The sequence below is a fragment of the Marmota monax genome, unplaced genomic scaffold (assembly GCF_021218885.2).
Source record: "Marmota monax isolate L192 unplaced genomic scaffold, Marmota_monax_Labrador192_F-V1.1 WCK01_AAM20220418_F8-fsc00041, whole genome shotgun sequence".
NCBI lineage: Eukaryota > Metazoa > Chordata > Mammalia > Rodentia > Sciuridae > Marmota > Marmota monax.
Window position 1 is genome coordinate 15,046,541 of NW_026695238.1, and position 26,760 is coordinate 15,073,300.

Sequence of the window (26,760 nt, forward strand, 5' to 3'; positions counted from 1 at the left end):
CAGTCAAGAGCCCAACGGAGACACCCCACACAGCAGCCCCAACTGGCTCTCAGCTGCAGTGATGCCAGCCGCTCGGCACACAGGACAGAGCCCCGGGAGCACTCGAGGATGTAGACGGAGCTGCTGGCCCCTCCCGAGTCCTGCCTGCCGGACACTTCTAGGAGTCCTCTGCCTCTCTGAGGATCAGGAGAGGACCCTCCACTCAGCCACAGGGAGAGTCCAGCGCTCTCGGGCAGGGCCAGTGAATCCTCCCAGGAGACCCGTGCGGGGGTGAGTCTTGAGGGATGGGGAAGAGGGGTGGAGGGACAGGGTTGGGACAAAGAGCTTGCCAGTGGACAGGAAGAACAGGAACAGCCTCCACACAGCCATAGGAGGGAGGGAGATCATTTGTGACTTGAGGAGAGAGGCAAAGACAAGCTTAGGGTCTGTATGGGCCCCAGACACTTGCCATGAGCAACACCAGGCAGCAGATGGAGGCCTGGGCCTGTCATGGTGGCAGAGTTCCACGATGGGGAAGAGTGTCCCCGAGTGTCCTGTGGCTGCCCCAACACCCACCATGAACAGATTAGTGGAGGAGGGTGCTGAGGGGGTCTCGAGGGCAGGAAGGTCTGCTCAAGCACCGTTGGGCACATTTTTAGCTCTGGTGACTTTTCTTGATGGTAAAAGTAAAAAATAAATGAAGGGCCTGGTCTAAAGAGACCAGGGGGCTGGCGGGAGGGTGGCCCATGTGGGCAAGTGGCCGGCTGGCCCACGTGCAAGCAGGAGGGACTCACCATTTCCAGCTCCCTGTGGGCCTCCAGGGCAGTCCCTTCACGCTCCGAGCTCTCTTCCACCCTCTTCAGAATGTTCTGCCAGTGGGGACAGGCTGCGTTACCCTTCCTGCCAAGGCAGCCCAGGAGCTGTGACCGTGACACACACACAGCCCTCCATCTGACACACCAAGGGTGGAGACTCCCCATCCCAAGGCTTGCCAGGGTAGGATGAGCACAGCCCAGTCCAGCCCCTGTCCTGGACAGGCGCCAAGGACCTTGCGGGGGCCTGCGGTTCCCCTCCCTCCCTCAGCTGCTGCTGGGAGCCTGGTCCTGAGGCTTCCTGAACTTTGGTCCCATCAATAAACAATTGTCTTTTCTCCAATTGTTCCGTTTTCTTCAATTAACAAAACTTCGCGCTCAGGGTGCTTTCCCCCGAGTTTGGGGCCGGGCATGGTTTCTCCTGGCAATCCTCCCGTACCCATGGTGTAGGTGCCTGGTGAGGTCTCCATCTCCCGGTCCTCCTGGCTGTCATGCACCATGGCTGTACCCAATGTTTCCAGCTGCCCCGGTGTTGGCCCCAGCTCTCTCCTCCACCCCTGCCTGCCCTCCTCTCCCAGCAGGCAAGCCAGAGACCTGCGAGCTTCCCCAGGTACCTTCCGCTCCTTCCTCACCATGCGAGGCCAGTCACAAACCCTGTCATTAACTGTCCCTACTGGCCAGTGCTGCTCAGCTGTCTCATTAGAGCAAAAGTTCCTTTCGATCAGGTCACATTGGTGGCCTCAAATGGAGGTTTTCATCCCACATAAATCAAGGTCTTTATGTATCCATGTATGTTCGTCTCTACAACATGTCAAACTATCTAGGGATACTCTGCATCCCTAGAAACTGTTTCAGTTTTTCTCCGTTAAAAACATTCCTCTGGTCCCTCCTTTATTCCATAGCCTCAGCCGCTACCTCTTTGATGCTGCTTCCTGTGCTTCTGAGACCTCCTCCCGGCCTCCTCCCCTCTGCTTCTGAGCCAGCTGCCCCTTGGTGTCCGCCCCCGCCTGCCTGACCCTGACTTCCACAGCTGTGGCTCCAGGACATCATCTGGGGCCTCAGTGGGACTCACGTGGCCCTTCACTGCCCACGGCCAGTGGCTTCCTGAGGCTCAGGACCTGACCGGACACACTGGCCAGCTGCTGTCCTGGCGGGGCAGCTGGGCTGCCCCCACCCCTCTGGCCTGTCCCCTGCAGGGTCCGTGGCTGCGCCTCTCTTGGTTCCTCCCTCTCTCCTGGCTGCTCCCTCTCAGGCAGGTGGGGCTCTGTCCCAGGGCCTGACTGCCCCTTCTCTCCCTCCTGGGTGGCCTCTTCTACTAAATACTGACCTCTCCCTCTAACTGGAAGTGGCTCCTCAGCTGCTCAAGGTCACAACCAACCCCACTGGCTCCAGCCCAGCCCTGGCTCCTCCCCTCCTGACTTCCCTGAGGGCACCAGGCTGCTCAGGCTAAAAGCCGGGGAGTCTCTCCTGGTCTGTCCTCCTTCCTTTGTCACTGATTTCAGCTCACTGAGTCACTGTCCCTCTGGCCCTTCCTCTGCAGCTGCCACAGTGAGCCCGGAAAAGCACCCTCAGATCAGGTGAAGACCACACAGGATGGAGCCCCAGGCCCGAGTCTGTCTCTGACTAAGTCACTCCCACCTTGTTCCTGTGATCCCTGCTGCCCCAGGGCCTTTGTGCATCCAGTCCCTTCTACATAGAATGCCCCTTCCTCCAGGTGGCCACCTGGCTGGCTCCTCCCAAGCCAAGACTCAGTTTGAATGTCGCTTATCTTTCTTTGCCCCCTGCCCCACTGGCAGTGGTGAATGAGGGAGTCACCTTAATTCGGTGACCTCATTAACTGTCCTCATGGTCAAAACCATTTCCTGGTTGTATCCGTTGGTTTCTCTGGCTGGGCCCTCACAGCTCAGGGAGATGCTTGGCACACAGTAGGAGCTTAATTAGGACTCGTGGAACAAATAGACTCCCTAGGAAGCCAACAGAGCTCTGGGGAGACAGAAGGGAACCTGTGGTGCAGGGGACCCGGCGGAGCCCAGGGGGCGCGGGCCGGCGGCAGCACCTGCACCAGCAGCTTGAGGCGCGTGATCCTCTGGAAGGGCAGGATGAGGAAGGAGGAGAAGGGCAGGCCTCTGCACTTGGGGTCGAGCTCCAGCTGCGCGATCAGCTCCCGGAACGCTGCCTTCTCCTGGCTGGGGAGGGACACGGACACAGCAGTGGGCCTCTCCTGGAGGTGCACATGGAGACGCTTCCTCCCCACTGACAGCTCCTAGGGACCCGGAGACCCACGGCAGGGAACATGTGTCGAGTTCCTTCTCTCTCTCTCTCTTTTCTAATGGGAAATCAACTGTTCATGCAGAGGTCAGATAACAACAGTAACTCTGCAGGCCCAGCCCGTGAAGTCTGCAAAATAGGTGGCGTGTGGGAGGGCGAGGATTCTTTGTGTGGCCAAGTCTGTGAATCAGACACACAATTAGATGATTTCGCTCAGGAGGACACCATGGCGAGGTAACCCACGTAGTGACGGGAACAGGCAGCAGGCGCCAATCACCTGCCAGGAGGGCCTGAGCTATTTCTGACAGGTGGGCTGGGCACAGCGCTGACAGGACCTGGGAGGCTGTGGGAGATGAGTGTCAGCCCCGGCTGCACGTGCCCGGTGGTGGCGCTGTGCCTGCTGCTGCTCACGTGGCACAGGGAGGGGCCCCATGGCCTCCCGGGCACTGTGGTGCGTGGGCACCTATCTGCTGGATGCGCCTCTTCTCAATGCCTGACCTCAAGTTCCAATTCCCAAACCCTGGAGCACCTGGATGCGCAAATTCATCCACGAGGAACCCTGGGGTCCCACAGAAAGGCCAGCCAAGGGCAGGCTTCAGACCCACAGGGACAACAGGCGTACGGACGAAAGAATCCCTGTCAGACCATCTGAATGGAGCTCAGAGGCCACGGGGGCAACTCTCCGGTCACCAGCTCGTGTCGGGAGCCGCCCTGTAAGGCCAGTGCAGCCACTCTATCTCAAGGCTGTGTTCTCAGCAGCTGTCCTCGGAACTATGACCACAAGACCAGGGTGGCACGGCAGCTGCTGCCAATCAAGCTTGCCAGCTCCCCCAACGTGCGAGGACCTCTCTGTCCTCATAAAAACAAGAGGCCACCTCAGCCTGTCGTGTATCCTGGCCTGCGATCCTGTTCCTCCTTCCCAAATGAAGATCGCTCAGAAGTTCTGCTTTTCTCTGGTGTGGAAGGTCACCTTCGGAAAGGCCTTCGAAGTTTCTGAGTGGAACTGAGTGCCCTCCTGGATGGCCCCAGCACCTTAAGAGTGACCAGTGCAAAAACTCAACAGAGGCAAGGTGACCGAAAAATTATCTTGTCAACTGAAACCTCCAAGGGAGTTGCTGGTAATCGAGCCAAGGGCACGGCTGGGTAGCCACAGAGTCAGCTCCTGCCCTGCCCCTCCCTTCTGCTAGCTCATCCCCCTTTCAATCTCTCGGCCCTCTCGGCCTCCTCCTCTTCCCTGAGTGCACAGGGCCTGCTCAGCGGTCTGAGACGGGTCTGGGGGACGACAACTCACTCACTTTGGGTCCAGTGGGGTGAGGCTCTGGGAACATGCCAGGTCTGGGCACTGTCACTGGCCTGGAAGGTGGCAGGTCTGGATGCGGTCACCAGTCTGGCCAACCTCGGGGCCCCTGGGACCAGGGAGGGCAGGAATGGGGGGGACACTCACAGTAGCTGCTTGTAGGTCCTCTCCTGGTAGGTCTGGTTGCTCACATAGGTGATGTAGACGGAGAAGTGGCTGGCGGCGTAGTGGTACACGATGTCACACACGTCGGAGATGACGATGTTCTCCTCCATCCTGTGCTCCAGCTCCAGGAGAAACCTGCAAGGGGCAGCGGCTGGGCTGGGGACGTGGGGCAGGCAGGCTCAGGACACACCCTGGCTGGGACAAAGCAGTGCGCAGGTCCAGGAGACTGGCCCGGAATCTGCCCGCTGGCGGGACACGTGGGCACATCTGGTTTGGATGGACGACAGCATCGGGGGTAGACAGACGCCTCATCACTGTCTCGGGACAGACTGCTGTGTTTGTGGAGGGAGTAAAATGACCATGAGGACTTGCTTCAGGATGGTCCCATGGGGGTGGGTGGGGTGGGGGAACCTGGACTGCCCCTGTGCTGGGGCTCACTGTGTGGGTGTCTTTACTTCTGCACCTCGGGATTTCCCACAGTGAAACAGGAATCAGCACATAGATAAGAGGTGCGGAGGCCAAGGCCGAGGATCTCTCTGGCTGCTCAGGCCTCGGTGGCCATTGTGTCCAGAGCCATCCAGATGGGCCTGCCACAGGGAGGTGGAGGGACTAACGCACAGGTGGGTGTCAGTGCAGAGGGCCACATGTGACGTGGCATGCCCGGGGCTCACAGCTGAGTGCAGACACTGAACAGCTCCTCCCCATGTGGCCTTTAGCAGCCAAGCTGCCCAGGCCACAGTGAGGTGGTGAGTGGGCCTCTGACCCCGATAATATGCCCGGAGTTCATTCCTTCTTTGAGAGAATCAATGGATGTCTCTTCTTCCTCCATTGACTCACCATTGACTTCAACCAGGCCCAGCCATAAGCTCAAAACCACTTCCCCCAACTAGGGCTCACACCATCCAAGAGGATTGGGAGCCTGAGGCCAGGCTACGCTCAGAGGTCTTAGCCCAGGGGCCCGAGCCGGGGCTCTGTAACTGCAGGAGGGTGAACTGCTCAGGGGGACACACCCACAGGTCATGGACTGGCCGAGGACCCGCCTGAGAGACGGACTGCAGTGGACAGTGCGTAAGAGAGACCGCTCAACATGGCTCCAGTTCAGGGTGGGGGTCCTCCCGGCCACGGCTCCATGGAGACCCACAGGGTATGGTTGATGGGAACGGGCCTGGGACTTGCCACTGGCCACCCCGCTGCGTGGGGAGGTGGATCTTGGATTTATGTCATTATTGGTCATATTAATTATGGAAAATTCCCAACAATCGAGAGCAGAGCAGCCCTGAGACAAGCACCACGGCCAGCTTCGGCCGCCTGGACGGGGAGGCGGCTCTCACCGCTCGCTCACGGCCAGGACGTCCTGGACGTTGGAGAAGAGGATGTGTGCCTCTGACGGGTGCAGGATCTTCTTCATCCGCTCGTTCTCCATGAAGTGGGACACCAGCAGGTTCAGGCTCTTGTAGTAGGAGGCCTCGGAGGTGACCAGCTCGAACATGGCCTGTGTCAGGGGAGGCGGGGACACAACACAGGAGACCCTGATTCCAGGGAAGCCCAACTGCGTCCTCCCGCTCAGAGGCACAGGGAAGCCCAGCCGGCTGTGAGGGAGGCACCAAGGTGTGTGGATGGCTGCTCCCCGACGCTGCCACCCATCCCAGGGGACAAGCAGCCCCGTGAAAGAGGGCACGGTGTCCTGCCCTTTGAGAGCATGCTCTCAACAACTCTTCCTTTGCCATGGACATCAGGGACAAGCTGAGGTCCGGGACATGGAGAAGGGCGGAGCACGTGAGGTCAGCCCAGGGTGGGGGTCCTCCAGGCCACGGGTTCCTGCCCGGGTTACTGGCAGAGTCAGGAGGGAGAGTCGGCGAGCAGAGGTCCCCGACTCCACACGCCCAGAAAAACATTTCGAAGGAAACGGGTCACCATGACACCTCCGGCACCAGCAGGGAGGAATTTGGGGGGGACTGTTTCCTTTTTACTTTTTGAATTGTCTGAAAATTAGAAAATGAGCCTGTATCATTGCTCCTAAGGTTGGATTTTATAAGGTAATAAACAATCTTCATTTTGAAAAAGAAATCCATAATCTCATAAGCTCTTCTGAGGCACCTCTTTTCCATCTGTGTGTGTGTGTGTGTGTGTGCATGCACATGTGTGTTCATGTGTGAGTGTGTACATATGCGTCTGTGTGCACATGTGCACGTGTGTGCGTGTGTGCATGCGTGTATTTTTTTTGTTCTTTATCTACTGAAGCTGTGAACACCACAAAACTAACCGAAGCTCTGCCCTCTCAAGTGTGGCTCCGTGAAGCTCAGGCAGCAGCCTGGCCTGCCTGCCTTCTGTGCTTACAAATGACCTCAATCTGTAAGGTCAGCTGGCACCTTCCCACCTTCCTCTCCCCATCTTCCTCCACTTTTTATCGGCCTAGGGTGGCTCAGGTCCCCAGAGGGACAATATAATGGGTTGAATTGTGCCCACACCAGGAGGCTACGCCCACGTTCTAGTCCCCAGGGCCTGTGAGTGTGACCTGGTTTGGAAAAGGGTCTTTGCAGACGTAAGTGAGTTAAGGATGTCAAGGTGAGGTCGTCCTGGATTTCGGGTGGGCGTGCCCATGGTGGAGAAAGGGGGAGCCGTGATGAGTACACACAGGATGGAGAAAAGGCGGGGAGGTGTGGCCACAGCAAGGGACAGCTTGGAGCTGCCAGAACTGGAAGAGGCAAGGACTCTCCCCGAGAAGGAGGGAGCGCAGCCCTGCAGAGACCCCACTTCAGGCCTCTGGCGTCCACACCTCAGGTTTCTGTGCCCCCAGGCTGTGGGCAGTCCTGGGAACGAACACGGCCGGGCGGAGGAGGATGGTGGGACACAGCCATGGTGAAGGCAGGGCTCTGGCCTCCCCAGGTCCAGCAAGCTCCAGCTCCAGGGGTCAGGAAGGAGGGAGGGAGAACACACAGGCTCTGGGGACAGGGGTCTTTGTACAGCTGTCCCTTCAATCCCCAAGGTCCCCCAGGAAGGAGGCATAGAAGCTCCTGTGTCACCAGAAGGAAGCAGAAGCAGAGCTGAGGCCACGTGCCTGAAGTCGCCCACCTCTGTGGTGGGAGGGCTGAGACGACTGTGGGTTTCCCGTTCTGGCTCTGCACAGCCCCTGCCGTGAAGCCTGATGTCCCATGCTCTGGCCAGGCTGGCATTGGCCAGCTGCGTCCCAGTAGGGCGGCCGCTTTGAGCCCTCGGCCAGCCTAGGATTCCCATCCTCGGGGAATACTCATTAGACTGACCCCAAATTTATGAATCACAGCGTGGTCCCCGAATGGCGCTCTTAGCCCTGGCTATTGCACTTGGTATCTGCAACAGCCACGTTCCACTCCGAGGGCCTGTCCACCCGCCACTGCGAAGCCAGCTCCGCCCTGGATTCCCTGTGACCCGTAAGATCCCGTCAAGGCGGGGCATTTCTCCAGGGGTTTGGGGACTGCAGCAGGCGGAGGTGGGCTGGGCGACTGCAGTCACTAGCAGCCCTGCCGACAGCCCACCCAGCCAGGCACTTTAAGATGAGGAACAGATTTGTAAGTCGGGGTTGTCCTGCAGGGCAGACCTGCCTAGCAACCAAGTTGACAGTGACATCCTCCAGGGCTGAGCCGCCAATCACAGGCCCTGGGCCACCAGGTTGCCCCTGACTTGAGACAATGACAGCGGGAGCCAAGACGCTGACCCAAGCAGTCGCCTCTCCATAACGTCCCTTGCACCACAACTGCCTTGTCCACCTGAAAATAAGCACCCACACAAAACGCACGGCCCGGACTCCTGGTGGTCGACCTACAGCCCCAGCACTGACCCCCAGCTAGCCATTGGCTGCTCCATCTGCCTACACCCAGCCTGGACAAGGGAGGCCCCTCATGAGAAGGTTCCTGGAAGCTTTCTTGGCTACAGATGCTGTCAGGAACTCACTTTCCTGCTGCTAAATTCAAGTTTCTCGAGACAATGTCAAGCCTTCATGGCTCCCAAGCTCCAGGCACACATAACTAACAAAGGTGATCCAGACGGGCGTCACAGGTACAGGTCGCCACAGTATGGGGCAGCGGGCACTGAGCCCAAATCACAGCAGCACAGGGAGAGGGGGTCTGTCGACCACATCACCAGGAAGGATCCCTACCAGAGCACCCCAATTATGCATGCAAGGGCCTCCCTAGCCGGGGTCCACCCGGGTTCCCTAGCTGGTGGCATTGTCTGACGCCAGGAGGACGAGGTGGTCGGGAACAACCAGGCCTGGCCTTTCAGAGGCTGACTTTGGCCTGAACCACCGCTCACTGAGGCAGGCGGAGCCCATTCACCCAGCACTCACCCCCTCTCTATCCATTTACAGGCAACTAGTCATCTGCGAATTCTCCTTTGGCAGGGTGTCTGTCTTGTGGCGTATGTCCTGGTATTTGTGACATCAAGATGGTCACCTTTTCCTTATCCGTGTAACTTTACTATCAGAGGCTGAAGCCTTTGTAGGTGGAACAGGGCTAACGAGGGACCTGGCCAGCCTGCTCACTCCTTCACTCCTGTATCTGTTGGTGCCACAGAGCTCACGGGACATCTGCTGTGTCCAGGGTCTAGGCCTGAGCTCCCAGGTGACCAGGCACAGTCCCTGCTGTCACCACAGGCTCACAGCCCAGGGAATCAGAGACAGCAGGTGTGAGAGAAGCCTGCAGTGGAGCCAGCTGAGGCACATCGAGGAGCAGGCAGGGCCAGGTGTGTGTGAGAGCGAGTGTGAATGAGTGTGAGAGTGCGTCCCAACTTCTACTGAAGCCTGATGTCCCATGCTCTGGCCAGGCTGGCATCGGCTGGCTGCGTCCCCACCAGGGCAGCTGCTTTGAGCCCTCGGCCAGCCTAGGATTCCCATCCTCGGGGAATACTCATTAGACTGACCAAATTTGTGAATCACAGCGTGGTCCCCGAATGGCACTCTTAGCCCTGGCTACTGCACTTGGGATCTGCAACAGTCATGTCCACTCCGAAGGCTTGTCCACCAGCCACTGCGAAGCCAGCTCTGCCCTGGATTCCCTGTGACCCGTAAGATCCCGTCAAGGCAGGGCATTTCTCCAGGGTTTCGAGGACTGTGACGTAACTGGTGGGCATGTCCCTCTGTGGGCAGCTGAGCTGCAGACTGGCTTGAGGCCCTGGAGTGGGGACTTGGCCAGAACCTCTGCCACAGTGACAGTTGCTCAGCCTCCCACTGAGCCTCAGTTTCTCATGTACAAATGGCACCAACGCCTGACTCGTCGTGTGGCTATCAGGAAGCGACTGCAAAATGCTGGGCCTGGAGCCTGTCCCGTCGCAGAGCCTGACTTGGGCATTTCCCGCCCAACCGCTGTCGTTGCCTCCACAAGTGGTGGGAAGGCGCTCTGGCCAGACGGGCAAAGAGGGCTGTCCTAGGAGGTGACCCTGGGATTGTTCCCCAGAGAATGGCAAGACAGCCCATTCCCAGGAGTGCCAAAGATGTGTTCTCAGGGGCAGGAGATAGGATGGTGGTGAGGGAGGGGCAGGACATGGGGGGCCCTTTGTGCATGCCGTGGGCCATCACTGACAGGGACGAGTGGGAGACCCTCAGGTCTGGTTTACATTTTCAGGTCCACTATGTGGGGATGGACACCAGGAGCCAGAGTCAGGAACAGGGAGGGCTGTGTCCCTGAGCTCCGAGAAGCCACATCTGTCCACCTGCAGAGTCACCCTCACTCAGTAAGCAGGGGGTCATGTTCTTCTCAGTAAATTTGGATTTTTCTCTGACCAATGCAGCATAGTGGACAGGGCTCTGGAGCCTAGGCGGGAGCCCGTGTGTGGGGGCTCAAGTGACAACTACTTCTAGTGCCACTCTGTGTGATGAGGCACAGCCCCATCCTAAAGGCAGCCCTGGGGTGCAGGTACCAGGGCCAACAGCACCCCCTGACACCAGCAGTCCCCGCCCAGCCCCAGCAAGCCCCCATCACAATGCTGATTATTAAATTTCCTCAAGACAACCCGGTAACAAAGCAATTTGAAAAAATTTATATATTAAAACAGGTATAAATGTACACCACGTTCAGGCTTCCTCACAGAGGGATACAGATGAACAAGTCTCCATTTTTCACCCAGCATGAGAGTCAAGGTAAAATCGCTAGATTCATGGTGGGGAGAGAGCACACCCACCCCCAGACAGAGCATGGGGACAACTGGGCCGTGTCTTCCCAGTTTAAACACATGTGGCCTGTAGACCAGCAGTTCCACTCCACGGTCCCCACCGGACCCACTGAGGGCATTCTGTCTTTGCATGATTTTAAATAATGCTGCAGGGAACATCCCTGAGACACGACCTTTTCAACTGCAAATGTGCATTAACAGGGGCTGGTTAAATATGGACCGGATAAACAACAGAGCCCCCCAAAAGCTGCAAAAAAATGGACTGCTACCAGGCGCAGGGGCTCATGCCTGTAATTCCAGCAGCCCAGGAGGATCTCACGTTCAAAGCCAGCCTCTCACGCACAGAGGCCCCCCTGCAACTTAGAGAGGCAACTTGTGAGACCCTGTGTCAAAAGAAAAACATTAAAAGGGCTAGAGATGTGGCTCAAGGGTAAGTGTTCCTGGGTTCAATTCCTGGTACAAAAAAAGACTGCTCTAGAGAGACATAATAAGTATTTTGCTGCGTGTCAAGGAAGCCAGGCTTACAGCGATGCCCAGAGCAGCTTGTTACTGATACAACAGCGCAAGCGTACACCTTCTACCGCAAACAGGCGGCTGAGGAGGGACCCGGGCAGCTCAGGATAGGTATGGGGTCGGGGAGACTCTTCCTCTGCAAATACTTCTGCTCTTTTTAAATTTTATATCAGATGTATAAACTATTTATCCAAATGATTCATTTCAAAAATGATATGTGCTAATTTTACTATCTGGTTAAAACAGTTATTGTGTTTATTTTCTGCATCAAATAGAACATCAGATCAAAGAAACACCTGATGTTTGGGGTGATGGCTACTGCCACCTTAAGAGCTGGCCCCCTCCCAATTTAGGACTCTCTTGCTGAATTGTTAGGGTTAACCCTATAGATAGAGATTTGGTGAAGGCTGGTTAATAACGTAACAATCACAATTTAAGTTTTTGATAGTCCCATCATATAAAAAACCCTAATCCTGGGCTGGGGTTGTGGCTTAGTGGCAGAACGCTTGCCTAGCCTGTATGAGGCACTGGGTTCGAGCCTTAGCACCACATAAAAATAAACAGATAAAATAAAGGCACGCTGTCCATTCATAACTACAGAAGAAGAAAAAAACAAAAAGCAAAAACCCAGGCGATTTCCTTTTTCCTTTTGCAGGCGCAAAGAAGGCAACACATGTCAGTCCTGACCAGTGAAAACAGCTGCTAAACAAGACCCGAGAGAGGCCGAGCGGACTCAGACTGTGTTGGGGACTTCTGGGCCCCTCCTTCCGCTCTCTGGGCATGCTGGGGACTTGCCGTCGCCCCTTAGTGTACCTGTGTGTGTCCCTGTCCCCTGGAGATTCTCAGAACATCACTCCCTGCTCACGTCTCCAGCCCTGCACACCCAGCCATGGAGACCAAGTGGCAGAGACAGGTCCTGCATGTGCTGGGGACACCACCCACCAGGCTGAAGGCATGGCAGCCGCAGGCTGTGTTGGTCCCACAGTGCCAGGTGTCAGGTGGGAGAATCAAGTGCCATCTGCGTGGCCCTGCCCTCCCCCTCCACAGTCACATTCCCTTTCTTTCTCTTTATTCTTTCAGGACAATTCTGTGTCCCACCCCTTCCTGCAGGTTCTGGAAGAGCCCCCTGCCTGCCCACCGGGAAACCCTGCCCTTCCTAACTTGCCTCCTTCCTGTTCTTTTAATCTGAATATATTCCAATTACTTTCTCCAAGTGTCGTGTTCTCAGTGACTCAAAAACTATCGCTCAGAGGCCGGTGGGAACCCAGATCTGTGAAGGTGGAGAGGGGTCCGGCAGCAGACGGAGCTGGGGCAGCAGGGGTCGCCCCGGGCTTTGGCACAGGACCCCAAAGATTGGGAGCATAGAGTCTGACAGCTCAGCTTTGTGTTCATTACAAGACAGAAAGCTTACTTTGACCTCTTTAAATATGAAAAGCCAATCCCCAAAACTTGGAGCAAGTCACACTGAAGCCTGCGTGTCCCTGTTCCCACCGCTGAACGCAACTACATTGCTTCTCCATCCGCCTCGGTATCTTCAAATGTCTTCATCTGATCCACAGAAAACAGCCAAAAATGTATCAAGTTTTTATTTTCTTTGCACACTCTATTATAGATGAATGTTCTATTCTGCTTTTTAAAAATGTTATATATCACGAATATCTGCTATTTTATTCTTTGAAAACATGTTTTTTAATGCTGTGTCTTTGGATAGCTATACACTGTCTTACTAAATAATTCCTCTACTGTTGGGTGTTTAGATTTCTTCTTCTCATTCTTTGAAATGTTTGCTGGGATGCACATCCTAATAAATAAATACTTGTGCACACATCTTATTATTTTGCAAGACAAATTTCTAGACAGAAATACTAGAAAGGGTACAAATATATTCTTATTGGGATTTTGGTACAATGATTGCTATGCTTTGCTTATCACTGATGTAACAGAATGCTCATTTATATAACAAATTAGAATAAAAAATTTAAAAAATCCCCCCAGCCCTAGGCTTTTAACGTAGATTTGGGTTAAAAGTCTCTGTCTTTTTGAAATGCAGAAGACAGTACCTCAATGCTGGGATTTCTTTGATTATTAGTGAGTTTGATTTCTTTTTCATTTACTCACTACCCACTTGTTCTCCTTCTATGTGAATTGTTTTACCCATTTTTCTTTGGGGTGCTTTCGTATTCTTATTGAAAAGAGTTTTCTAGTTGATTGAAATCTGGGTTTTGCCAACATATGTTAAAACATAAAATTTTACTTTACACCAAAAAAAAAAAAACAAAACAAATAACCCAATCAATAAATGGGCTAAGGAGCTGGACAGACACTTCTCAGAAGAAGATATACATTTGATCAACAAATATATGAAAAAATATTCAACATCTCTAGTAATTAGAAAAATGCAAATCAAAACTACTCTAAGATTTCATTTCATGCCAGTCAGAATGGCAGCTATCAAGAATACAGACAACAATAAATGTTGGTGAGGATGTGGGGAAAAAGTTCACTCATACATTGTTGGTGGGACCGCAAATTGGTGCCACCACTCTGGAGATTCCTTAGAAAACTTGGAATGGAACCACGTTTTGACCCAGCTATCCTTCTCCTCTGTCTATACCCAAAGGACTTAAAATCAGCATATTATAGTAACGCAGCCACATCAATGTTTACAGAAGCTCAATTCACAACAGCTAAACTGTGGAACCAACCTCGACTCCCTTCAATAGATGAATGGATAAAGAAACTGTGGTACATATACACAATGGAATATTACACAGTATTAAAAGAGAATAAAATTATGGCATTTCCAGGTAAATGGATGGAGTTGGAGAATATCATGCTAAGTGAAGTAAGCCAATCCCCCAAAACCAAAGGCTGAATGTTCTCTCTGATAAGTGGATGCTGATCCATAATGTCGGGGGGCATGGGAAAAATGAAGGAACTTCAATGGGACAAAGGGGTGAGGGGTGGGGAGGGGGCATGGGGGCAGGAAAGATGGTGGAATGAGATGGACATCATCACCCTAGGTACATGGATGACTGCACATATGGTGCGATGCTACATCGTATACAACCAGAGAAGTGAAAAGTTGTGCTACAATTTTGTACAATGAATTAAAATGCATTCTGCTCTCATATATACCTAATTAAAATTAATTAATTAATTAATAAAAAAGCAAATAAAAAAGACAAAGCAGACTGGTACAAATCATTTGAGCCCCAAAACCAAACAAAACAAATAGCAAATTTTTGTGTGTTTATCTTCCTTTTGGGCCCAGGGATTATTTATAAGTGTGTTGTCTATTTTCCAAGTGTTTGGATATTTTCCTGTTATCTTTTTCCCCCTGTAGTGCTGGGGATGGGTCTCAGGGCCTGGTGCATGCAGGGTAAGTATGTGCCACAGAGCTACGCCCCCAGCCATTTTCTAGTTATTTCACATTACCGATTTCTATTTTAATTCTCTAGGGTCAGATAACACCGTTTGTATGATTTCACTTCTTATGCACTTGTTCAGGTGTGCTGTGGTCTGTCTTGGTAACTATTCTATGTGTACTTGAAAAAATTTGTATTCTGCTGTGGTTGGGTGGAGTTGTCTATAAAACCAGCTCCAGCTGGCTGATGGTGATCAGTTCTTCCACATCCCTGCTGACTTAAAAAAAAAAAGTGTGTGTGTGTGTGTGTGTATATATATATATATGGTTGTTGATGGACCTTTATTTTTATTTTATTTATATGTGGTGCTGAGGATCGAAGCCAGGGCCTCACCCATGCCAGGCAAGTGTTCCACCATGAGCCCCAGCCCCAGCCCCATCCCTGCTGATTCCACTGCTTACTAAGAGAGGAGCCTCTCAGCATGTGTTCAACAACAATTGTGGGTTTAGATGTTTTTGCATGTGCATGTCAATAAGGTCGGCTTTGATTGTCAATGTTACCCTACCTTCGAATAATTTGGGCATTTTTCTTCTTTTGAATGCCATAGCCCAGGTCAGGCAGATGGCAGCCTGTGGGTTATAAATCTGGTTTTCCTGAACACACTCCTCCTGCCTGTGTGCGTAGCTCTGTCACGCCAGGGCAGCAGGCCGAGCGGTCCTGACTGAGACTGCACCAGCCATGATCTAGCCCTTGAAGAAGAAGCCCGCTGACCTCTGCCCAGCGCCATGCGGCTGCAGTGACTCTCTCTCTCTCTCTCTCTCTCTCTCTCTCTCTCTCTCTCTCCTCTCTCGGAGAGAGCGGGCGGGCCCAGCCCTCAGCTCCTCAGTCGCGGGAACCACGATCCACTGGATGCCTGCGACCCTGGCCAGATAGCTGTGGGACGATCCTCTCACTGTGGAGTGTTCTGCCGGGCAGCCCTGCTGTGACGGTGGCCTCCCTGCACTGGCCACGGCATCTCTTCTGCCAGTGAGTTTTTGGTCACTGGTGTATTTTTGTGTTTTTAGCATTTTTATTTTAAAACTTTAATCGATTCTTAAGAGATGGGGTCTCGCTGTGTTGATCTTGAACTCTTGGGCTCAAGCGATCCTCCTGCCTCAGCCTCCGGAGCAGCTGGGACTACAGATGGCTGTCACTGTGCCTGGCTGATATTTTTGGTTTTGAGTCAGTTTTTGGTGGCTCGTATTTTCCTAGAAAATCGCTCTCTCAGACTCACAGAGCCTCCTCCCGGCTGGGCCAGCTGCTCTCCTCAGAAGCGTGTCTGAGGGCGTCTTCTGCGAGCCCCGGCTGGCGGGGAGAAGTCCATCTGATCTGGATCTCTCCCTTATTTAGTGATGGAAGCCCAGCAGGGTGAGCATTTTTATCCAAATGCAGCCTCGAAGACCCCCTCCACTCCACAGCATCTTGAACTCAGCGCCCCTCCTCTTTGAAACAGTCTGACATGTTAAGCAGCATCCTCCATCTCCTCAGTTAGGAGCGGTGGCCACGTCGCTGATGTGAAGTCGTAACAGCGTTTATCTCTTGTTCCACATCGTCGTAGTGAGACACGTGGCCTGGACCACTTCAGTCATCATTTAAGGAGCTGTACATCTCGGTTAATTGATCGATGACCAACTTTTGGTGATGTGTCCAGTGGTCAGCCTCCACTGGGGTGGGTGGCACAGCTTCAAGAGACAGAGCCCAGGGACAACGTTGTCAGTCAGCCGCTGTCTCAGGCCCCCAGGGCCTGGCGTGCCCCACCGCTACAGCATGTGGATGTGGGGCCACTCGTGCTCGGACGCGGGTTACAAGAGCAGGGCGGTCCCTGGGCTCCATGTGCTGGACCCCACACTCCAGTTCACACGGCCCCCGATCCCCCGGGACCTCCACTGTGCAGTGTGCTCTGGGGACCAGCCTCCCTGATCCTGGGAACCTCAGGTGAAAACAGTGATAGATTTTCACGAAGAAAGACACCCTCAGCAAAGCGAGCAGGGTCAGCTCCCCAGTGCACAGGCCCGGGAGGCAGCACCAGGAACCCCAACGGTGGGAATGCCGTCAGTCCCCACAAAAACGCACATGGAGACCCCGTCCCCACTGCAGCAGTTCAGGGGGCTTGTGGGTCACCCTCCTTAGTGGATTCATGCTCTCCTCTCAAGGGGGATTAGCTCTTGGGGGAGCTCAGTGCCCCCTGCTCTCTCCCCTACGCCTGCTGGTCCTTCAACTTCCAGCCGTGAGTTGAAGAGCGCAGGGCCCTCACCAGCACAGCCACCTTGAACTTCCCAGCCTCCAGAACCATGAACTCTTCTTTACCTATCACCCGGTCTCAGGTTAGCTACAGAAAATGAACTACAACATATTCATTTTACAGATAAGGCAACTGAGGTACAGAGAAGTTACCTGTATTTCCCAGTCACACAGCTAAGAAGTAGAGTGGGACTGAGAATGAGAATCACTACATTCTGTTGCTCCCCACACTCCACCGTGAAAAAGCATGTGAGAACATTAAAAAAGAATTAACATCCAGAATGTACAAAAAGCTGCTAATAAACCAATCAGAACACCAATATAAACAATCCAATTTTAAAAAAGGACGAAAAATAAAACAGCCAGCTGACAATGGAAGGGAAACGATAATTGCGTGAAAGGCTGTTCAAGCAAGTCCTGGGGACAGGCAGGGGAACAAGACGGGAGTTTCATCTGACAGATCACAGAAATACAGGATGTTCGACAGAGCCAGGAGGCGGTGGGAATGGCCCTCACACTGCGGGTGGCCGGGTGAATCTGAGTCGTCCTTATCCAAAATGCTGGGACCACAAGTACGTCAGACCTGGGGGGTGGTTGGAATGTTTGCAGATACATAATGAGATATTTTGGGGATGGGACCCAGGTCTAAACACGGAGTTCATTTATGTTTCAAAAAGGCTTATACACATAGCCCGGAGGTAATTTCATTTAACATATCTTGAATAATCTAACACATGAAGCAAAGCTTCATGGTATCAATTTTTCACTTGTGGTATGTCAGTGCCTCAAAAGTCTGATTTTGGAGCACTTCACATTTCAAATTTTCGTCTTAGGGACACTCAGCCTGTTCTGCCTTTTGAACGACGGTGTGGTGGGGTCCACTACCAGTCAAAATGCACTTCACTTTTGACCAGCAGCTTCGGGTGAGGTCCCTCTCCTACAGCCACCTCTCACGTGGGTGCTAGGAGGTCACACCCAGGAGTTCTCCCCTGCCACCTGTGCTCCCCGCCTCACTGAGGTCCCCTGGTGCCCTGTGGGACCCACGGAGCGCTCTGGGCAGCCTCCACACACACCTCGCTCCTTGCACTTCAAGCCACCTGTGTCCCTCCCTCAATTTCTTCAAGCCAGTTGTACCTGTGATACCATCTATCACTTAATGCTGAGAATCAGTGGTGGCCAGTGCCAGGGGAGCGTTTTATAAAAACTAAGCTGAAAGCTCTGAGTTCATGGAAGGCAAGTTGCTAACACCCCCAACCAAACCAAACCGCCTCTAGGGTGAAGCCAAAACCTCGAGCGCGGCACTGGGGACAGCGTCACAACAACCCAGAAGGCTTCTGATGGAGTCTTCCTACGTGTCTAAACTCCAAAAGCAGACGGTGCCTTAAGGCTGTGCTTTATCAGAAGAGGTAAATTAGATGAAGTTAGTCCTCCAACGGGAACCTAGGGTCAAAGAAAAGGCCTAGGTGGACACTTTAGCGTTGTTTGCCTTTTTTTTTAAAGTAATGCAAGTGTAGCAATGAGTTATATATGCAACTTTAAAATACTTAAAAATAAAGTGGTACCTTTATCCACGTAAAGGACACCTTTAACAGCATGAGGCGACTCCTGCTCACTTTGCTAACTTGCTGGCCCTGTGATTCTACCATCCCATAATAATGAAGTCATTAACTTTTGTGGTACAAGGGAGGACTTGCATCTTTAATGGAGGAGCTTCAGCAATTTGCATTTATTGTTATAACTGACAGGTTTGTTATTAACTCTGCCACCTTTTTCAATGCTGCTTGTTTCCTGTGCTTCTTTGCAGTTTGCTGTGCTTTTCTATGTGATACAAAAGGCCCTTCCTCGGCTTCTAGCTACGTTTATGTTGTGAAAGGCTCATGCTTTCTTTTAAGTTCTACATATTATGATTGATCTCTAAGTTTTGTATCAGAAGTCTCCTAAAACAGACAAACTCTTGATGTAGCCACTTACAAATCCCTGCTCAAGAGCCAGGAGGGTTGCCAGCATTTAAACTCATTTTTTCCTGATTCTACAGGGCAGGAGGTTAGCAGGTGAATCCCTGGTGGTCCTTCAAGAACCCAGTTTTATCAAACCTTCTCTACTGCAAACCTGCTTGGAAGCCCAAGTCTGAGTTAGAGGATGCAGATCAGGAGCTGTTCTCAGTCTTGATCATTCACAATGGATGCTATAGTCTACCATGTTTGCTTTTAATTTGTATTTAATTTTTTTTTTTAAGAGAGGGGTCTCACTCTGCTGCGTGGGCTGGCCTGGAACTCCTGGGCTGAAGAGATCCTCCCGCCTCAGCCTCCCAAGTAGCTGGGCTGTTTTGCTTTTTAAATAACAACAAGAGGGCTGGGATGTAGCTCAGTGGAAAGCGCATTCCCAGCACGCCCAGGCCTGGCTTCCCTCGCCAGCACCACACAAACACACACGATACAATCAACACACACACGTCCACAGGTCCTCTCTCCTCGCTGTTGACCATACTCTCGTCTCTCTAAATCACACAACTTTCCTTGGTACCCGAATAATCTTTGTTCCATTAAAACAAGCCCTGAGGTTCCCGGATACTTGTTTCTCTGTTCCTCTGTTTCTCCCTGCCAGCTGCAGACCAGGCAACCTCACGACTGCCCAAGGTCAGTGGAAGGATCTTGCCCACAAACCTGGGCAAGAGACTCACGGCCCTGATTTCTGCCCAGTTGGGGGTGGGGGTGGCCACGCCAGGGGATTTCTTTCAGCACCCCTGCTCCTCCAAAGTTCAAATGGCCCCCAAATAAAGTTGGGGGATAAGATGACAAGGGAAAGGAAGTACAGCAGATTTCTGTCACCCAGCTTAGGTGGCTGGGGTGATCTCACAGTCACCACAGGCTTAGCATCACCTGGTGCTTTAGCAGAAACGCCCCATGGCAGTAAAGAAGGGTGCGCGAATGCCATCTTCCCACCCGAGGGCATGCGCCTGTCGGAGCCTTGGCCCTGGGGAGGGGCTGACCTAGAGGCTACAGGTGCCTTCAGTTGCCCCCGAGATAATGTCTTCTTTCCTGTGTGGTCTCATGGGCGCGCCCTGCCAGTCATCCTCCTGATGAACCACAGCAGAACCTCAGCCCCCAGAGGAAGGCCCCCCATCAGCTGGGACCAAGTGAAGCCCCCCGCGCTTACCTCCTGCAGTTTGACCTCCTCGGGCTGCAGGATCTCCAGCACCCCGCTGCTCTGGATCTCTGGAAGGTCCTGCCAGAGGTTGAACCTCGAGTGGGGGTTACTGAGCAGGCAGATCTGGGGCACAGTCCTCCTCTGGGGTGGGCTCGCCGGCTCTTCCTCTTCCTCCTCTTCCTCTGGAGTGTCCTCGCCGGTCGGGGACCCATCCTCATCGCCCTGTATCTCTGCGTCCTGTTGCCTCCTGGTCTCGATTTCTTGGAGGGTTGATTTATCTCGGTATTCCTGATATAGGAGCCCTGGAATAAAAAAGCGTTGTATTTTTAAAAAGAACAAGATTTTTGATGGCAATCATTTCAAATCACTATAACGTCATACTCTTACTGCGAGGGGACGCTCTACTGAGGAGCACACGGAGAAAGACGGACTCTCTTGCTTCCTAGTAATAGGCTCTTGACCCCAGAGCAAACTGCCTCCTCTCCCTCATGGGAAAGACCAGAATGTGCAAGTTTTCTCCACCACTAAGAAAGGTCTCTGATTCAAAATCCAGTCACACAAATGCGAGCTTTCGTCAGCAAAATGAGAAGGCAGACCTTGATGTGTCAGTAACCGGAAGAGCACTGTTGACGGAAATGTCCTGGTTAGGTCTCAACATCCAGCAGGGACCTTCCCACAGCCCTAATGCCCCAATAGTAACCCTCAAGCACACTCATCCATGGCGTGGATATGTTGCATATGGAGGAAAAATCCCTGTCTCAGCAACCTGAGGAGTCCAAAGGGACCCATCTCTTGTGCACAGTCTCCGATGGCTTCCCCAGCCGGTTCTAAAACCAATGCACCCATCTCAAGGAAGACTCGGGGGTACGAGAAGTTGGAACGGATGTAGCAGCTCCTTCAGGGCAACTGGCTGTGGGTAGAGGGACTGTCCGTCCACACGATCCTGCCTTCCACAAGGATGCGGGGACAGGGGTCAGCCCCAAGGGTCTTGTCAGCCACGCACAGAAACAGGACTCTGCCCATTGGCCAGGGAGGCCCCAGGAGCTCTCAGGCCAGCATGCCTGGGTTGCATTCAGCAGAACCAGACTGGTAGGAGAGGGCTGCAGTTCCAAGGACAGCAGATGAAGTGGTGGTAGTAACAGAGCTCAGGCCCGACTCAGGGGACAGTCCAATGTAGAGCAATGGCTGGTGCTGGGTAAAATCCAGGTCACCAACTTGGCAAGAGGGTCTCGTGGCACCATTCAAGAGGACAAGGAACACGAGTGGAGGCTCTGACTGGGGGTGGGGTAGTGCAGAGATGAAAATGTCCTGGGGTCCCCAGTGGAGAAACCCAGCTGGGCAGCTGGACTTACTGGTCTGGAGCTCGGGACAGTGGCTGGGACCCCTAGGTTTGTCCACTTGGAAAGCACCCTCTCCTTCAGTACAGCCCAGACGTGAGCCGCCATTCCTTCTTTATCTACATGTTAAGCGTGTCTAAACAGTGGGAAGGGGTGAGAGAGGAAAGACCACCTCGGAGACCCTCGGAGTTCCACGGGTGGGAACCTCATCAGTCTATCCGCGGGTCACACCGTTGGCTTCCAATGCTCCATGACTCTGAATCATAAAGCCTTTAACTGAGCCCCTGTGCTTTGCAATGTCACCATCCAGCAGAAGACAATGTGGAGTTCATGTGACAAAGGAATGAAAGTCCATCTATGCTAAATACAACTCAGGTTGGGGACCTATAAGGACAATTGAGTGTCACCACATAAATGGGCTCGATTGTGACACGTGACTGTTGCTATCAAGCTTGTTATTTTCCTGGGCTTCTGACAGACAGGATGCTTACGCAGGCTTCCACCTGGGTTCACCTTTCACCTCGCACCCACGAGGCCCTCACACATTTGTTGAACACCTTTTTAAGTGCAGTTTCCAAGCTTCCTCGGAGTGTCTACCCTCGCATACTTTTGACATTTCAGAAAGCACATCTTACGCATGCTGCAGGCAGCTAATCCAGGGCAGAACTACCTCCAACTTTTCACAGGTGCATGCGACTTCAGCACTGGGGGGGATCACGTTGTGGCAGACGCTCTCAGGGGCTCCCCTCCGTCCCTCACACCCTGGCTTCCCAGGTAGCAGGGCAGGGGTTTAGTTTGGGTGCCGCCCATCTGTGCTCCAGGACGTGGGTGATGTTGACTGAGGGACACCTTCCCTGACAGCTCCCTTCCCCTTGCCAGCGGTGGGTTTGGGCATGGGCATGTGACACTTGCAAGTTCATATGCTGGAACCTAATGCCCAGGGTGACAGTCTAAGAGGTGGGACATCTGGGGAAGTGATTTCCATGAACAGAGCACTGTCCTTATGAAAGAGGTTGAGGGGAGCAGCATTGTCTCTCCTGCCACATGAGGACTCCAGGAAAGGGCCATCTGAGCCCTCCCCATCGGGAATCAGCTCTGGTGCTGGGCCTCAGCCTCGAGAACCATAATAAGTCATCCAGTGTCAGAGTGTGGATGTGGCTTGTCCCCGAGGTGGAGGCTTGGTCCCAGTGTGGTGGAGTTGAGAGGTATCTAGGCCATGGGCCACTTCCTTTTAAGGACTCCACAAGAACCTCAGTTTAAGAATGGGTGGTTGGGCTGGGGATACAGCTCAGTTGGTAGAGAGCTTGCCTCGCATGCACAGGGCCCTGGCTTCAATCCCCAGCACCACACACATAAAAAATGGGTTGTTCTTGGGACTGGGTTGTGGCGGAGTGGTAGAACGCTTGCCTAGCACACGTGAGGCACTGGGTTCAATGCTCAGCACCACATAAAAATTAATAAGTAAGATAAAGGTACTGTGTCCATCTACAACTAAAGAAAGAAAGAAAGAAAGAATGGGTTCTAAAAACAGTGAGCCTGGCCCCGGAATCTTTTGCATGTAATCTCTCCTGCTCATTCGCATTATGCTGCCACCCACCATGTTATAACAGTACCAGGGAACCTTTATCAGAGCCCATCAGAGACTGGTGCCATGCTCTCAGACCTCTGAACTGTGAGTTTAATAAATCTCTTTTCTGAGATTAACACTAAACAAAGACGAGTGGGGGGAGAGAAAGGGAGAGAGAAGGGAAAGCATATGGAAATGGAAGGAGACCCTCAATGTTACACAAAATTACATATAAGAGGTTGTGAGGTGAAAGGGGGGGGAACAAGGGAGAGAATTGAACAACAGCAGATGAGGTAGAGAGCGAAGATGGGAGGGGAGGGGAGGGGGGATAGTAGGGGATAGGAAAGGTAGCAGAATACAACAGTCACTAATATGCCATTATGTAAAAATGTGAGTGTGTAACCGATGTGATTCTGCAATTTGTATTTGGGGTAAAAAAGGGAGTTCATAACCCAATTGAGTCAAATGTATGAAAGATGATATATCATGAGCTTTGTAATGTTTTGAACAACCAATACAAAAAATAAATAAAAAAAATAAAATAAAAAAAAAAGAAAAAAAAATAAATCTCTTTTCTATATGAATTCCCTATCTCAGTTATTTTGTTACAGTCACAAAAAGATATTTTGTTTTATACAGATTAAGACACTGGCCAAGGAGAGAAAGAGAAAGGAGACATATTCTAAGGGCTTCTCAAAAAGATGTCTCTCCCCAAGAAACACTAAAAGACAGCACCCTTCCTGCTGCTACAGACCACTGCTGGAGGGTGTAATGCCTGGAGCCATTACAGCCGATTGAGGAGGAGAAGCACTGTGATGTCTGTTTGGGTGATAAACCTATTCAGGACCTTCTCTCCCCTGGACTCATTGACTGACATGGGCTGCCTTCATCATTTAAGATCAGTTTTTGCTAGATATTCTGTTAGTTGCAGCCAAAATAATTTTAGAATTAAAAAAATGCAGACTTTTTTTTTCTGAGGTATATATTTAGAACATAAATTGGAACTCCAATTTTTTCTGGAGTTACTATGATTATGGAATTATTTGACATGCTATTATAACTACTTTTCATAATCTTTTGTTTTTTGTTTGCATTAAATTCAGATTACTGTATAATCTAATTCAGACCACCAAATACAGTAGATTTATATGAGGAACTACATGTTATCTGAGAACTCGCTGTACTCAGAGTATTGCATTTAATTTTTTTTTTTTTTTGCAGTGCTGGGGATCAAACCAGGGCCTCACATGTGCTAGACAAATGCTCTACCACTCAGCTGTGCCTCAGCTCAACATGTTGTGAATATAGCATGTATTCCTATTTTATATTTGTGTGTTCAGTAAGCACAACTTTATATGGAAGTTAATTTTCCCTTTTGTAAATCTTTTTAATTTACAACACCTTGCACTTGGTATCACATGCATGTAGAATAGGAAGGCTCAGTTCCAACTCTTATTAAAAGATCTAAACCAGGTTGACTGGAGAAGGAGGGTGAGTCCCCAGCTCCTTTGGCCAAAGCCTCCTGAGTCATTTCAAATCCCTCCTCCTGAAAAGGATTCCTTTTTATTTCATTCTTTATATACAATTTGAAGGGTAGGGAATCAATTATGATTTAGTGAGCAATTCTATGTGCCGAGCATAGACAATCTCTCTCTCTCTCTCTCTTACACACACACACACACACACACACACACACCATTCCAGGGGCTCAGGCTGTGTGATCTCTGGGGCCACAGCCACTGTGACGACAGCTGTGTACTCTAGTGTGCAGTCACTAAACATTCTGTGTAACCTGAGTGGTGGCCACTGCAAAATCCAAAACACAGTCTACAAAATGCAAACAAATTCATTCCACTTTCTGTCCCCTGGATTTCACTCTGCCCTCAGGACCCTGCCGTCCTTTCCTGACACCTGGTGAAGAATCCTCTCACTCACATAGCCGAGGGCAGCTGGGCTGGGGAAGGGACCTGCACGGCACAGCCATTGAGTCTCCAATGAAGACACACCCCATCCATGGAGACCTACGGGAAACAGGGAAAGATGCTCCCCATGACACCAGCAGATATGGAGAAGGGGCTGTGGGGGAAAGGCTCAGAACCTCAGCGCCTCTGCTGTCTGTCAGGTGAGGAAACTTAGGCCCATGATGGGCAGACAGAAGACTCAGGGGCCTGGACTCCAGCTTGGAGCTTCTGCAGCTCCAGGGGAAGTGCTCGGCCTCCTGGGAGCAGATGGGGGCTTTGGCCCCTCCCCACCCTAATTCCTTCCTGGTCATGGCCCTGATCCTAGCCACAGAAGAGCCCCTTCAAGAGGGTAGAAGCCAAAGTTTCCATCACATGCTGAGGAAGAGGTGGCTCTCCTCATACAAAGGACAATGTGACATAGCCTTGGGAAAATCTTTGTTGCAAAATCAGGATTTCTGCCAGACGCAGTGGTGCACACCTATAATCCCAGTGGTTCAGGAAGCCGAGTCAGGAGGATCACAAGTTTGAGGCCAGCCTCACAATTTAGTGAGGCCCTAAGCAACCAACCCAGTGAGACCCTGTCTCTAAATAAAATACAAAAAAATTGCTGGGGATATGGCTTAGTGGTTAAGAGCGCCTGTGTTTGAAATCAGGCATCAGTTTCAGATTAGCCCCTCTCCACTTCCTCAGCCAGCAAAATGAAAGGCCCCCACCCCAACCTGACGTACAGGGTACCACAGGAGACAAACTTCTGGGAGTTGGAGCAGCCTAACAGCACACAGTGCACACTCCACCCCCTCAGCTTCACAGGGGCTCGCTCCTCTCAGGGTTGGGTTAGAAAGCTCCCCGCCAGCCAGGAGGGGACTGCCTGAAAAGCCTCCCAAATGCCAGGTCTCCCACTCTGAGGACACATTGTGTCTGTTCCAGTGATTGGGGCTAAAGGACAATAATGATATATTATTTAGACAAGAAAATTTCCAAATTTAGAATTTTTATTTTAACAAGTAGTCTGCTCTAATAACATCGAAGAATATTTTCTAAGCAGCCTTACCACTTTCAGATGAACGGAAACTACAGGTCCATTCACTGGTGCCCCTGGTGATGGTATGAGAACTAGCCTGATGTCACAAGCAATTTCTTAGTGCAAGGCATGGAGTTCTTTGGACACTCTCAGCCCCCTTTGTGAATTCTTGGTGGCCTATAGGAGCTGGACATACATGCTGCTCCTTGGGTGTCTCCCCAGAGCCATATTCCAGGAGAGGTTTCCCTTCCTTATTCAAGGGCTTCTGGGGCTCCTTCTTTCTCCATTTTCCCTTTCCTGGCTTGCAAAGTCCCTGGCCATCAGCCTGGCTCTGCCCAGGCGGGCCCTCCACACACCTCCCTCTCTGTTCCAACTCTGGGCCCACGCCCTGTTCTTCCCAGGCCCCTCCCTGCCTGGAGCAAGGAAGGCTCACTCTGCAGGGTCCAGCAGTACTGGTTCACCTCTGCTCTTTCTAGCAGAAGTGACTGAAGAGAGCCCTTGCTCAGGAGAGTTGGGCCAAGCAGAGTCAGCAGGATAGAAATCCATTTGCTAAATTAGCTCAATGGTACAGCACTAATAGGATGTGGCAGTTCTGCCTATGGACCATTCAGAACCACAGATATCAAAAACCTCATCCCACGGGCCAAGAGATCTCAGAGTCCACCTGGCACCCACTTTCTTAAACAAAACTCTGTCTCAACCAAGGACACCCACCTATTTGTTCGATGAGGTTTCTCCAGGAGTCCGCAGGAATGGGATGGATCATCTGCAGGGCCTCTGTGAGGGTGGTGGGGCTGTCCGCCAGGGCTGGGCACTCCTCGGGTGTGGTTCCATTTCCCGGGGTGGAGGATGACTCGCTGCCAGAGAGGGAGGACCGCAAGGCTGGTTATTTTTAAGCAACGAA

General features: G+C 52.1%; 1 protein-coding gene across 3 annotated transcripts in view; it reads right to left on the reverse strand.

Annotated features, from left to right (window-relative positions):
* The window catches only part of Ngef (neuronal guanine nucleotide exchange factor), a 91,041-nt gene that overhangs the window by 6,687 nt on the left and 57,594 nt on the right, over positions 1–26,760 (reverse strand). For all 3 annotated transcript variants that reach the window (XM_046439773.2, XM_046439772.2, XM_046439774.2), the window contains 6 exons: positions 26,571–26,713; positions 19,980–20,272; positions 5,853–6,013; positions 4,504–4,656; positions 2,848–2,977; positions 774–848 (listed from right to left, as the gene is read on the reverse strand). In XM_046439773.2, the coding sequence (XP_046295729.1) occupies positions 774–848; positions 2,848–2,977; positions 4,504–4,656; positions 5,853–6,013; positions 19,980–20,272; positions 26,571–26,713 (955 nt within the window). The remainder of the gene's footprint in view (positions 1–773; positions 849–2,847; positions 2,978–4,503; positions 4,657–5,852; positions 6,014–19,979; positions 20,273–26,570; positions 26,714–26,760) is intronic.